Consider the following 14,223-nt stretch of genomic DNA (forward strand, 5'->3'; position numbering starts at 1 on the left):
TTTCCTTGTAGAAAAGAGAAAATCAGGAAGATGGAGACGAGCCGAAAGAAAGGAGTCCGGGGGAAGGGAATGAGAATTTACGACGCGCGAGGGCAAGAAACTGAAGAGCCTATCCCTGAAGACGCCTACCAGGCTCTTGGTCGAGGATTATCGCGATTATCGATGTGTTTACTCCTTCCGATATTTTCGGAAACCCGTGCCCTCTTCTGTTTGCCGACGTCCCCGGCGCCGAAGAGGAAGACGAAGAAACGCGCCCGGAAGACCTCTGAGAATATTGGAGATAATCGCAATTCCGTATTCCCGAGGTAAAGGGAAAAAAAAAAAGAAAACTCTCGTTGAACCTCGGTTTAAGATGGAGAAGAAAGGAACGGTGGCGGCCATACTTCGTTATGAACCTTCCCGGCCATTTTAAAATATTCACAAAGACAATCTTAATATTCCCATTTCCTTCGTATCTTCCGTTTAATCGTGTTTATTAATATTTTAAAAAAGACGCTTGGCTGCCGCGTGGATCCAAGATGGCCGCCGGATATCCAAAAGACGAAATCTTATTTTACGCCCAAAGTTTCACGGATTTTTCCTGGATTTCCCTGCAGGGTACGTTCCTCGTCCTGGTAAGGACGAGTCGGTCGACCTGGCACTCTCGTACCTGATGATTTCGGCAGTAAAACCGTAAGGACGCGGGGTAATGCAAGAATAAAGCCGGGGGCGTTAGGGTCGGGGTGCAAGAGTGCGAGAGCTGCCCGGGATCCGTGCTTTACGGCTCCTCTTTTGTGCGAAACTGGAGCAATTCCAGGTTTAATTGCCCGACGGTGCCCTTACCGGTAATACGGCAATCGACCCTTCCCTGGTCGACGTGCAAACAGCCTCGGCTGGACTTTGGGAAAACATCGCGGATATAAAACGAAAAGGGACCATCACCCTCGTTTCCCCGATTTTCCGAATTTTCTCGCCGGGGGGATGCTAGTGCACCACCCCTAAGAGAGTTCGCGTGGACGGTCCGGTTTACGGCCAGGTAAATATCGGCTCTTAGAATATCTTCGAGCGGATTTTTAAGGCCCGTTTACCGTTCCCGGGCCCGGAAAACCGAGCGGCTTTTCCTCGGCGTTGGGCAACATTTTACACCCCCTCGCTGTAAAACTCGACTAGCGTCCAGGGTTTATGGCTTCGAAGGTTTGGCCCTCCCTGATTTTCGATTTTCATTTACTAACCATGATGGATATCTTAAAAATCTCTCCCACGAGTGATTAGCAAGGGGAATTAATTCCCGCGCCTCCACCTTCATCTCAGGTGAGGTGACTCCAAGAGTCGCCGAATAGAGACGACACCGACCGAAGTAAATACCAGAAATAAAAATGAAAACGGTGCAACGCGTTGTTCTTACCCCGCGTCGGCATAAAAAGGTAATAATAAATGTGCCCTGTTATTATTTGTTATTTTTATTCCCCCCGAGGCGACATTTTTGGCCTCCTCTTTCCTCGATCAACGGGAGCGCCTAATGTTGTCGTAATACTGATTTAGTCGAGAAGCGGTGGAAAATGGAGAAGGATCGTGGCATCAGGGCCATTGTGCCTCCTGGGGAAAGTGGCACCCCGTGTCTGGTGAGAAATTCGACACGACTACCTTGCGTCTAACCCTACCGAGCCCCCGTGGGAGACTCGCGGACAGGTAGACCTCGTCAAAGGGTTGAGACCCCAGAAGCAACAATGAGCGTCTACCTGGCAGGTAGAACCGAGGGCTTTCAGCCTCGCCAGACCAAGGGTTAAGTATCGCAATGATTGCCAATAATCTCGCCATTGTTGCGCTCTTTTTTCCCCATTTTCTGAATTTTTTTGCCCCCCGATACCGGCGAAAGAAAAAATAGTACCCAAGACCCAGAAGCTTGAAATTCCCTGAAAATCGGGCGGGACAATAAAAGGAAAACCGCAGCCCTTTTCGCCCCTTTCGTCGAATTTTCCGAAGCCCCGATATTTCATTTCCGATTTCTTATCACGTGATTGATAATGTTTTGTCAGGGAAGTGTGTGCAGAAGTGCTCGGATCTCCCCCTTAATCCGTTTGATCCATTCCATGGATTTAATTCCAGGAGGTGTACCCTTCCATCCCTGGTTCCCTTATGTCTATTAAATTTGCAGAGATCGATAGATCATGGCGGAATAAAATCGGGGATGTTCCGATTTTATTCAGAAACAAAGGGCGTGTTCGAAGCTCCCCGAAACTGGGGGGCTCTCGAAAGAGGAGTCCAACGGAAAGTCGCATCTGTTTCTCCTCGTCGATAAGGCCTCTTTTTTAATTAACGGGGAGAAAAAAGAGGCCCTCAAGAATTATCAGGCCGATCGACGCTCTCCGAGAATCGAGCGGCACTCGAGATCTCGGATTTCGATTCCGAGGTTTTTGCACTTCGGGGTGAAATATCCTCCGGAGTCCGTTGGTTCGTTTTCTCCCCTCTCTCCGGATTTTTCCCGAATAATCATCCCGAGATGCAAAGCAACCGAAAAATCTTCCCCCTCCCCATGGGACTTTTTTTCCGATCCGTGGAAACACATGTGAGGAATTTCGGTCGCCTCGTCGAACCGATTGCGGTCGCCCCCCGTTTCCATTTTTTGGGGGCCCCCTCCCCAATTTTCGGGCACGCGCAGCGCACGCCCCTGCTGGGCAGGTGAGAGGGGCGCACGCGCTTTTTTCCCTTTTTTCCCCTTTTTCCCTTTCCCCGCACTTTCAGCCGAAAAACCGAACGGCTCCGTTCTCTGGCTCTGTGATCTGAGAAACAATGAAAAGTTCCGAATTTTCCTCCGTGCCCCTCTTAACTGATCGAAGGGTTTTCAGAGGGTGGAGGAAACCTCCCTCGAAAACCTCCTTCTTTATCGAGACTTTGAGACATTTCCAAGAGCACCCCATGTAACAGGTGGGGTAGTTTAAAAAATATTTCATTTCTTTTTTTCAGTCATTCGAATCGATGCCGATTACTCGGGCGTTGAAATCTCCTCGGATCGTCGCAATGTGCGTTTTTCATCGATGGCCTCTAAAAAAAAGGGATGAAATTTACATCGGGCATTAAAATTACCGCGAATAAGGGTAATGCACGATTTAGAATAACCACTAGTAAGGGTGATGCATGATTTATAATTACCGCGAATATGCGCAATACAGGATATTTCCATCGATCCTCTCTGAAAAATAGATACGAGGTTTAAATCGGGCATCGACATTACCGCAACTCGACGTAATGCGCGATTCGCATCTCCCTTGAACAATTGATGTTCAGGAGAGATGTAAAGTTTCGGGGAAGTATCGGAAATTGCGGCTCGGTAATAATGAACGAGAGAACTTTTTGCTGGAGCGTGGAGAACGGGCTTCTGGATATTCCGTGCAGCGAGGAAAATGGCCGCGGGGGTTGCGAATCATTGAACTTTGTTTCTCGAGACACTTTCCTACTTTGCGAATAAAGAAACTTCCCTTAGGGGGGAAAGAAACTGCAAGAAAAAAAAAAAAGAGAAAAAAAACCAAACCCCTCGCGAACGTCCCCGCGATTGAATTTAATTAATTTCCGGCGCTCCTAAAGATAATTCAGGAGTGTAACAAACAAATTGGTATTCCCTTCGAGAGATCTGTGCACTTGAAAATGGGACAGGAATCTATTTTGCGAATCTTTTTACCAGATTTCAAATGAACAATTTCCAGTGAAATAATTTCAAGTATCATTGGTTATAGAAATGTCGACTTTCGCCGCGCTTATAAAAAAAATAGTGTCATTTCCTCGAGGAAAAGAAACCGGAGGGAAGCGCCATCTGCGGGAGTCGGGACGCACCCCCCCGGGGGGTGTTACGCGCGTCCAGTCGAGGGTCGCGATATTCCGCAACGCACCCCGTCCAGCCCCTTCCCGGTCTACCACGCGACACGCAGGTTCTCCCCTTAGCCCGCCCTCACTCCGACCTCTCTGTCGCTCTCGCTCGACCCGCATATCGGCGTCTCTCTCTACCTCGCGGGGTCCCCCATCCTCGCGGCCGCCTCGGCAGGTCGATCCCCTCCCTCGCCCTTCCTGTCTCTCTCCTTCCCTCTACTCTGCCCATCACGCGATCCTCGTCTCGCCCGCATGTTGGCTCGCCCTATCCCTGTCTTTCTCCCTCTCGGGTTCACCCGCATCGGGCCTCTCTCTCGCGCTCTCTCCTCCCCGACCCTCGAGAAGCCCGCATGGAAACCGCCGACGGCGGAGTGGGGGCGCCCGTTGGTGGGGGGACGGAGGAGTGGGGGGTGTTTGACTACAGGCAGCACGACTCGACTGTCAGTTAGTATTGGGTTAGGTCAGCCCGGAGTGACATCGTCCTAGTCGCCCTCGTCGGCGCTCTTGTCGCAGTAGAGTAGTCATCGCGACGGCGATCGCACCGTCCGAAGGGACAGCCACCGGTATCAGTGTTCCTCTTCCCGTATTTCGGGCTTTTTATTCTCACCTTATCTTCGTCCACTCCGGGAAGCCATCTCGCGCCCCTCGAGGCGGGAAATTCGGACTCTGGCATGTGCTCGTCGTAAGTGGTCCAACGCTCCCCTGTGCTAGTGGATGGAGTGTCTAAGTGAGATTCATCGCGGCTCGTAGAATGGCACTGTCCTACCTGCAGGAGGCACAGATTAACGCAGGTGAGTTGTGCTCCTGACAAGATACATATACTCTACCGTACATGTACATATTTATAGACTTGACTCATTTCCACGAGGTCCAGAAAAAGAATCTAGAAATCAGCCGGAAAAACGGTGATTCTCTCCCCTCGGGTAGATATCCTCAAATTAGCGACCCGTAAGACAAAACACGACACAAAAAGACATAAAGACCTTTCCGGTAGTAATCAGACTCCCAAGAACGAGAAACCGATTTTTTTTTTTTTAAGGCAGTTTTCTCTCCAGACGGAAATTACCGAGCAGCGACTTTATAAGAATCTTTTAGAGCTTTCCCCCACGTTAAACAACAAAATTTCAATCGTCTTCCTGAATCATATAATATTTACTATATAGGTGTGAAACTTGTAACCGGGGCAAAAAAAATAATAGACACATATTTGACACTTCAACCGATAAATTAATTGGAACTCCGATTATTAATTTAGTGTAGGGTAGAAAAAAAAAAAAGGCCGAATCAAGAGCGGAGAAATACATTTTTTAGGCTGAGGTTCACCTTGAGTCGATTTTTCCCCATTCCATGGAGTAGACGTGCCTTTTCCGAGGGAAAAATCCCTAGAGCACCGTTTTACATTTTTTTTTCCTTTTTTCCCCGGAGAGAAGAAAATTGTAAATAATAAGCGAGGAGGAAGGACTCTCGTTGAACTTGAAAGGACATCACGGGTCGGGGAGTCCTTGCTCATCGGCGATCGTTATGGAGTACCGGGTCGGAAAAGTTGGAAAAGTCGGGAAAAGTCCCGACGAGTCTCGAAGGAAATGACACCCGGCCGTTGTCAGGGAAGTCGTTGACTCTGGTCGCGCGTGGCTGTATCGAAAATCGATCACGCCGATTCGAGGAGGGTGCTTCGATATATCGGCCAGGGGGAGAGAAGCAGGAGAAAGAGAGGAAACGAGAGGGAAAGGAAAAGGAGTTTTCCCCGCTGGAGATGTATGTACGTATGTACGTTTGTATAGAAATATATATACGGATATATATCTATATACACGTATATATACGTATATATATCAGGGTTGCGACCAATTAGGACAGGGTTGCAAAGGAGGGCGGTTCTCCGCGGTGTTGCCGGGAAACGGGCCGATTGTCGGGTGCAAGGATTCGACGGATGTCGAGGGGGTGGAAAATGGGGGAGGGAATTCTTCCTTGGGCCTACCTTATTGATTCAACGAGCCTCGTTACGAGTCTCTCTCCTTTATTCTCTCTCTGCTCTCCCCTAACCAGGTAAACGGCGAATTAATTAACCATCACGCGAGGCGCCCCTCGAGTAATCGCTGATAACCCTTATCAAGGGAACCATGGGTTGTGGGGTCTTGATCTGCACTGTAAAAAAGAAAGAATCAATGAAACGTTTCTCTAAGCACCGTGAACATTTTTTCTTTTTTTTTTTTTTTTAAGTTCTGGAGCCTGCGAGGACGTTCTTTCTCTCCTTTTCCTCGTGTGACGTCATTATCTCCTGGCCCTCCGGGAAGGGAACGTCCCCCTTTCGAGAATCCGCGATTTCCCCCGTTAAATGGGAAACGCGAGGGACGCGGCAACGTACTTTGTACGTCATCACTCTCGAGATGGTAGTTCGAATCGCGTCACCGAGTATGTCGCGTCGACGGTTCCCTTTTCTCGCTGAGATCGACTGTTTCGCGAGTTCTCGCATTCTTTCCCTTATTATCGAGCGGACATTTTCTAAATCTGGCAAGTGCGAGGATTTCCTTACCGAGTAGGGATACGGAGAATGCGATTAATCTCGTGTTAATAACCGCGAGTTTCGATGGGGTATACCGAGTCACGTGGTCCCGGCCTACGGGCGCACGAATAAAATTTCTCGCCTTAGACGGGACGAATCGAATCACGTGGTACATAGTGCTTACTATCGTCTTTTGTCGAAACGCTCGACTGTTTACCAAACAGTCGAGCGTCGTTGTCGAGCTGTTGCGTCCCCCAGCGTCTTCCTCGGACCGACATTTTCAAAAATCCAGCAAGTGCGAGCATTCTTCTATGACCGTGAGTAGGGATGAAGAGGGCAATTAACCTCCTCTCTGTAATCGGTAATAATAAGGTAGTGGTCGAGATTGATCTTCACTGTAACCGGGATTAATGGTGCGATAATCGCGTTTAACCTTCTCGATAACTGCGAGTACTCTTGACAAGTGCGATTAACCTCAAATAATAATGTTACGGTAGTGATCAATCTTCAAGGTAACCCTGAGGAATAACGCGACAATCGCGGTTAACCTCCTCAATAACCGCGAGTAGTCTCGACAAGGGCGATTAATCTCCTACCTAGATAGGTGAGCAAGAGTACTACGTCACGTGTTCGCGACTACGGTCGCATGAATGAGGTTTTACGCGCGACGCCTCACGTGTGCGGGCGCGAATGAATGGAGCGCCTTTACGTGTGACCGAGGCCGAGCGCCGCGCCTGCGGCCGGCGCGAAGATGAAGAATGGCCCGAGGACCTAACCCCCTCCCCTGGACCTGGGGGAAAATCCTCCTCCACGACCTTCCCGCCGTCTAACCCTTTCCGCGAGCTCCGGGCGCGCGTTCGCGGACGTGGGACCTCTTTTATCACGGATCTCTTCCTTGTTCCAGGACACCTAGCCGGACAGCACCTCGACATGAAGCAGGAGACTGAGAAGCAACCCCTGTCACCGGTCCTGAACAACAACGACCCGTCGCCGCCGTCGATGTTCTCGGGGATGGGAGCGGCCGCAGCAGCGGCGGCCGCTGCGGCGGGCTTGTCGATACTGACTCCTCAGCAACTCCTGGCAGCGAGCAGGACGGCGGCCCTGATGGCGGCAGGAATCCCGGTCTCCCTCCACGCGGCTACCCTGGCGGCCAGTCCGTCCTTGTATCGCCACCACCAGACCCTCTTCGGGGGATGGGCGGCCTCTTCGCCGCCCTCGCCTTTGAGCTACTCCTCCGGGCCCGTGTCTCCTGCTCTCAGCACCAAGTCCACCTCTCGCAGGCCTAGCAACAATAATAACAACAGCAGTAACGTTAACAACAATATGGTGAGCAGCAGTGGAGACCGGGTGACGAAGAAGGGCCAGGCGAACAAGAGGAGGACCGTCAAGGTCAAGGTGGAGGCCGCACCGACCGCGGCGACCACGACGACTGCCTCCGGCGCCGACACCGCCGTCCCGCCACTCAGTCCGCCTACCTCAGTTAGTCCAGAGGCCGGGAAGGATCCTCGCGACAAGGTCTTCACCTGCGGGGTTTGCTCCAGGTCCTTCGGGTATAAGCACGTTCTCCAGAACCATGAACGCACCCACACTGGGGAGAAACCGTTCGAGTGTGTCGAGTGCCACAAGAGGTAAGGGCTCTTTGCGTTTAATATACTAAGAAAGAAAGTGATTCGTTAAACCAAAGGGATATTTCTTTGGTTCAATGAGAATTTTTTCTAGGGTTCTTACCGGTGATCTAGGGTTACATGTCGCTTGTGTTCTCCTCAGGTTCACCAGGGACCACCACCTGAAGACGCACATGCGCCTTCACACCGGGGAAAAGCCCTACCACTGCAAGCACTGCGACCGGCAGTTCGTCCAGGTGGCGAACCTGCGCAGGCACCTCCGGGTGCACACCGGGGAACGGCCCTACGCCTGCGAACTCTGCTCCTCCAGGTTCAGCGACTCCAACCAGCTCAAGGCCCACTTGCTCATCCACAAGGGAGAGAAGCCGTTCGAGTGCGAGCACTGTCAGATGCGGTTCCGCCGTAGGCACCACCTCCTGCACCACAAATGCGGCACTCTGGGCTCCAGGTCGCAGGCACCCTCGCTGGCGAGCGACGACCTGGACGAGGAGGTGGACATTGACGTGGACGTGGAGATGGAGGAGAGGGAAGAGAAGGTGTTCGCACTAAAAGCGATACCAGGGCCCCATCATCGGCAAGCCCCGAGTCCCGCCCTGGGCGCCGCGACGAATATGTCTCTACCTCTGAACCTGTCCGGCGTCCCCGTCGACCTGCCCGAACAGACGGAACCCGAGGACCTCTCCATGTCCACCGGGATGCACCGGGCCCACTCACATTCCCACTGCAGCAGCGGAGACTCCCCGTTGAGTCGCAGCCCGAGCAGCGACATCCTCCACGAGGAGGAGGACGACGACCTGGACGTAGCTGAGGCCAGCCCCAGCTCCCTCTTCCTCAGCAGGAGCTCCTCCATTGGCTTCTACCCTCGACAATCGCATGTCCTGGAGGCCGACGTCAACGTCAGTCGGGCCTCCTAGTGCCCGGGATCCACGGAAGCCTCCTTGCGGAGATGTCGACCTCCGGCTCTGACCTACACCCTGGAACGAACAGGTCGGAGGTACAGGAGGTTTCTCAGGCTCTAGGAGAACCGGTGCACCGATGAATGCACCCGGGATCTTGCGATGATCCAAATGGAGGTGGACTTCCCTGGTACCGCTCGGCGAAGTCTGGATGACAGGATTCACCTGGACTTGGAGGACCTCATCTTCACGACCACCTTGAAACGTACAATTTCATTATTAATAACCTTTCGTTCCTACGAGGAGGACGCACCTTGATACGGGGATCCTGGGTGCAAGGAGGTAACCCATCCCCTCACCTGGAGCCTCCATGGGGATGACCCATTCCCATAAGTTCCTGAAGATGGTCTCGTCGCCATCGCACCCCCTCGGGATTCCTGGTAAACCTTAATCTAACGTTATTATTAATCCGATGAGCTGTTCAGACAATCGCTCGCCGTTATCATGGTGCACCGTTCACCCTGACCGTGGGGCTGATAAAAATGGAGGTGGATAAAAATACGAAATTTTTTTTTCGGACCCTTGAGAGGGTACACATACTATGGCAACGATTCCACCCTTTTTTATGAGCTCCATGACTCCTATGGGGTGGGTTTCCTTCCCCATATCGACGCTTTGATAAGAGTTTTTCGCCCGCCCGGGTGGGCTCGGGGGGGTGGCGACAAACGCGAATTCAGGGACTCGTTTCTTAGATTAATATTATACATATATATATATTGACCGAGTACATATAAATATATATATATGGATTATATAGTATTGTATATGTATATTATATATACTAGGCGGAAAGCGGTATCTCTTTGGGTTAGGTTATTGTGCGCTCTTTGTTGTAAATATGTCGGAAGGTGGGCGGTTAGTCGTTGTAGTTAGTGCGTCTTGTTTAACGTTTTTCTCTGTATTTTCCCTCCTTTTTATTTCCACTTTAGAATTCGTAGGAAGAGGGAAGCACGCGAGTGAATGCGAGCAGGAGGTGATCGCTATTGATTGGGAATTGATCTACCGGTATACAAGTTCCTTTGACAGTCTTATTAGTAGGGAAAGCGAAAGTCGGGTATCTCGTTCTCTGTCGCTCTCATGTACCTTGGCTCCTCTCCTCTCTCTCTTATTTCCGCTTTAGATAGTTCTGCGCCTCGCGTTAATTTTTCTCCGGCTCGGAATCGATGCTTGCGAATTTCCTTTTTTTTTTATCGATGCTTGCGATTTTTTTTTCACCGCTGTTTGCGACTCCTTTCCACACCTATGAGATCCCTTTTGCGGGGGAAATGTCTCTAACACGTTTTGTAAAAAGTTTTCCGAACGAGAAAAAAAAAAGCAGCCATTTTTATTAATTTTCTCTTGCTTTTCATTTTTCCTCCGCTTCCTCTATCCTCCGGCGTTGGGCGAATCCGGGTTTGGGAATCCAGGGGATAAGGGGATAAAAGTCCTGGCCCTTTAATTCGAGCCATTGAGGTCCTTAAAAAAGTGAGAAAGGATCAAGGAGGACCTTGGAGGACCTTGGAGGACCTCCTCGTCCTGGCCAGTACTTCGAGTCGTCCTTCGGGATTGGGTGCGCTTGTTTATCCTTTCTCCCATTGGATATGGGGTTTTCCTCCCGACCCCCAGCTTGCCCCATCCTCCTCCAGAAAGGGGTCCGGGTCCTGCGGGACTCTCGGGACTCGACGCCATTTTTCGCGAACCAGTTCCCATCTCTAGGGCCCGAAAGGCCCTGAATGCAGCTGATTTATGTCGGATGCAAATTTCGGAGCCCACCTCGGAGCTTTGTTCCTGACTCCGGGCTTGCGCGTCTCCCATTGACCGAAACCCCCGCCCCCCGGGTTCCCGAGGGATCTCCGGGACCTCTATCGGCCACAAAGACCGCCGATCCTGGGATTTCGCAAATTTAAGTCGACCCGGCCCAAATTACCCTATGGGGTTTGTGCGATTTTTTTTCGCACTCCCCAGGAGGAGTTTTGTTTAAATTGGGCATTCAACTCCCTCCGAAAAAATCTTCCCGGTCCCAGGAACCTTGAAAATTGACCTCGCCCCTTGAGAGGAATTTTTTAAAGGGAGGCATTAAACTCCTTGCATAAAGAAACGTTCCAAAGGCTCCGGTACCTCGAGTCCTTAAAATACCCCTCGAGTTCCCGAAGGAGAGGCCTTCCCAGGGATGTCTCGCGAAAGTAAAATTGGCCTCGTTTCTCTTCCCGGGAAGAGGAGGGAAGACCTCGCGAAACGTCCTCGGGAACAGAAGGAAGTCCCGCACCTCATCCCCGGGATCGTTAGGGGAGCATTCCCGACAGGAGGGCGAGGAGTCCCGAAAAAAAGCGATCCCCCCCCCTCGCCTCGACTCTCCTGACAATTTCCTGACAATTACGTATTCGCCTTGCTTTTCCTATCTCCGCTGTTTACTCTTAATGGCCGACAATGGCGAGTCCCGAGGGAAGATCTCCGTCTTCGGTGAGAAAGGGAACGTTACCTCGGTATTTCGGCAACAAGTCGCTCGACTGCACATCCTCAATCGTAGGCGATGGAATTTTCGAAATCGGCCGAGGGGGATGAAAAAACCGGCCACAATGGCGTCCCTCGGGACCCCTGAAGGAGGAACCCCCTGTCCCCCTTCGAAGGCGAAGATCCCGATCGTCTCGTTTCAGGCTTCCGCCCTGCTTTCTCTCCCTTTCTGTCCCTGTTTTTCCCTAGGTTTCCCTATTTCGCGGAAATCCGAGATTCCTCCTTCCCTCGGGAAGAGAGAAACCTTGTCCCGTGGGATGGAAAAATAAAAAAAAAATCTGGTCCGCTCGACTTTCGAAAATTCCCCGAGCCTCTTAAAATGCGATTTCCCCGGGACTTTCTCGCTTGCTCCTCCATTTCCACGCTCTCTCACCCCGTTTCCCATATTCTGGAGTTCCCTCTTCCCGGATCCTCCGGAGAATCTGGAGCGACACGAGGACGTGGGAGACCTCGACCTCGCGACACCTGCGCGTTGCGAAACCGCACCACGAAGCAGTTGTACATATAAAGGGAGGAAGTCCCTTGCGGAGTCCTAGAAACGCGAGTCCTTGGTTCCTTCTTCTTCTTATTTATTTTTTTTTTTTTCATATTTTTTCTCTTCCCCCTTTTCTCTCTCTCCCTTTCGGAGGCTCCCGAAGGCGCGGACGCATAAATCATGCGAATCGTGCGCAGGTGCCGCGAGCAAGAATTCGCCAACCGAATGCTATTGTCGCCGATTCGCCGGAGGAAGAACAAAGCACGAGGAGAACCGGTCATCCCGTAGGAAAGCTGCGAAACCCCGTGACAAAAAAGGGGGAGCTTCTTTACGGGAACCTCCTGTCAAAAGTCGCGTAGCAAAAAAAAAGGAGCGAAAGAAAAGAAATTGAGAAAAGTGGACCGCGAGAAAACAGAAACCAAATATCGAATTTCCTCCGAGCTGATCGGCGCTTTAATTTCCCTTCTATTTTAGTTTTTTTTTTTTTTTTCCCTCGCAACCAGTGTTCCTGCAAATAGTCCCTAAACGTTTACTAATTACCTCGAGATTGGTCCAGAGGGAGAGGAATTTTTTTCCGACTCGAAAATCGATCCTAATCGATCTCTCGACGGATCGCCTCTTGTCCTACCGTCTCTTTACGATTTTATTATCATTAATATTATTAATATTATTAACTATTGTTGTTGTCTTATAATTCTTAACGACAGATTGGAGATATATATATATAGATGAGTATATATATATTTGTGTCAAATTGTATAGACGCGGAAAAGGGTCGCACTCTAAGTCGGGGATTTCCTTCGAAATCGCCGTGTCGCCATTTCGCGACAGGATTTACCTAATTATTATCGCATACCGACGTGTATACTCCTCTATACGTATTGTCGTGTTTAACTATAGCGCGTAGTTCTAATTTTGTACAGCCGATCCAAATACTAATGGTTAATATATATATATATATTTAAATATATATATACACGAAGTTCGCGGTTGGACGCGCCTGCGTTTCAGCGCGTGCAGCGCCGAGGGCACACACTGATAAAAATCCATGTAAATTTGCATAAATTTTCTTACACACCTCCGAGATAAGATTTTACATTGAAAGATGGGGAATCTACCCGCTGCGAAATATATAGCTACCCCTAACAAATTTATCGTGCATTTTAACTGGAATTAAATGTAATTGATAAGATTACAGAGTAAATTGAAATTTATTGCGACTTAGAATTAACCAACGAGTGTGTAACATTTACATGGAGATTTTTATCGGTGACTTTTTGGAGTTTAGAATTTTTCTCGATTAAATGTGAAAAATCTTTCTTTTCACGTTTCTCCGTGGAAGGTGATGGGGGAGTATTTTTCTCCTTCTTTTTTGGTTACATGGGACTGCATTATTTTTCCATCGTGCACCGGCGTTGCATCTCGCTCGAATCCTCGCACACGCAACGAGACACGGTACAAAACTCAGACCTTATTAAGGATACTAAGAGTCGGGCAGAGTTTCGCGCCAAGTACACTGGTAGAGCCTCGCGAAAGCTAGGGAGTTCTTTACGGCTAGGTTAGGTGAAAATTCCCTCGACGAATTTGATTCCCTTTATCCGACTGGTTGGCAGGTTATCAACTAGGCTTGTCAATATCTCTAACCGGCTTTCGCAAAGGTCGCTACCTTCTGTAACGAATATATCGAGATAAGGATATTAACGTGGCCGCCAGGAGAGAATCCTCCGATAACGAGGTCGAGGGCGTGTTAAATTAAGAGAAGAAATATGTTACGTTGCTCCTTCACCCTGTGGAAACGATTTTTCCGCGGGGCCAAGCTTTCGTAATAATTTCCTGGTTTCGTTTTTAATTAAAAAAAAAATTCTTTTATTTCATCTTTTCGTTCCGTCATGACAAGGGAGAGGAGAGATCTCGTGGAGGCCACCGAAACGCGTATACTATGAAACTGACACTACCTCACCATACACCTAATATATCTCAACCACAAGACTGATTTTTAATAGTATTCCTATAGATGATAGAGAATGCGACAGGTTCTGATTAGAAATGGAGAAACTAGAGCTCTCGACGACGCGAGCTGCCGAGAAATGCCGAAGCGAGGATCCTAGTTGTAAACGGTGTTCTTTTTTAAAACCGACGAAAGGGATGGAAGAAAATTAATCGGAGTGTTAATGGCATCGCCCCCTCCCACCCCACCCCCCCACCCCCCTTAGACGCGATGCGATATCTCGAGTGTGTTTTTTAATCCCTTCGAGAGGTGTTTGCCGTAATCGTAAGGTGAAACTTTCCCGGAAAGGGAAGAGGAGGGAAAATTAATTCGACTAAGGAGAGGCG

The 14,223-nt window shown here is 49.9% G+C and overlaps 1 protein-coding gene across 1 annotated transcript; it reads left to right on the top strand.

Moving 5' to 3' along the window:
- Nucleotides 1-4,591: 4,591 nt before the first annotated feature.
- Nucleotides 4,592-8,882, top strand: LOC105699301 (protein krueppel). Its single transcript, XM_012424172.1, has 3 exons — nucleotides 4,592-4,631; nucleotides 7,248-7,971; nucleotides 8,111-8,882. The coding sequence occupies exons 1-3, from the start codon at nucleotides 4,592-4,594 to the stop codon at nucleotides 8,880-8,882; spliced, it is 1,536 nt and encodes a 511-aa protein (XP_012279595.1).
- The last annotated feature ends 5,341 nt before the right edge of the window (nucleotides 8,883-14,223 follow it).

The sequence above is a fragment of the Orussus abietinus genome, unplaced genomic scaffold (assembly GCF_000612105.2).
Source record: "Orussus abietinus isolate OABI.00-Male unplaced genomic scaffold, Oabi_2.0 scaffold8, whole genome shotgun sequence".
In the NCBI taxonomy this organism is placed as follows: Eukaryota; Metazoa; Arthropoda; class Insecta; order Hymenoptera; family Orussidae; genus Orussus; species Orussus abietinus.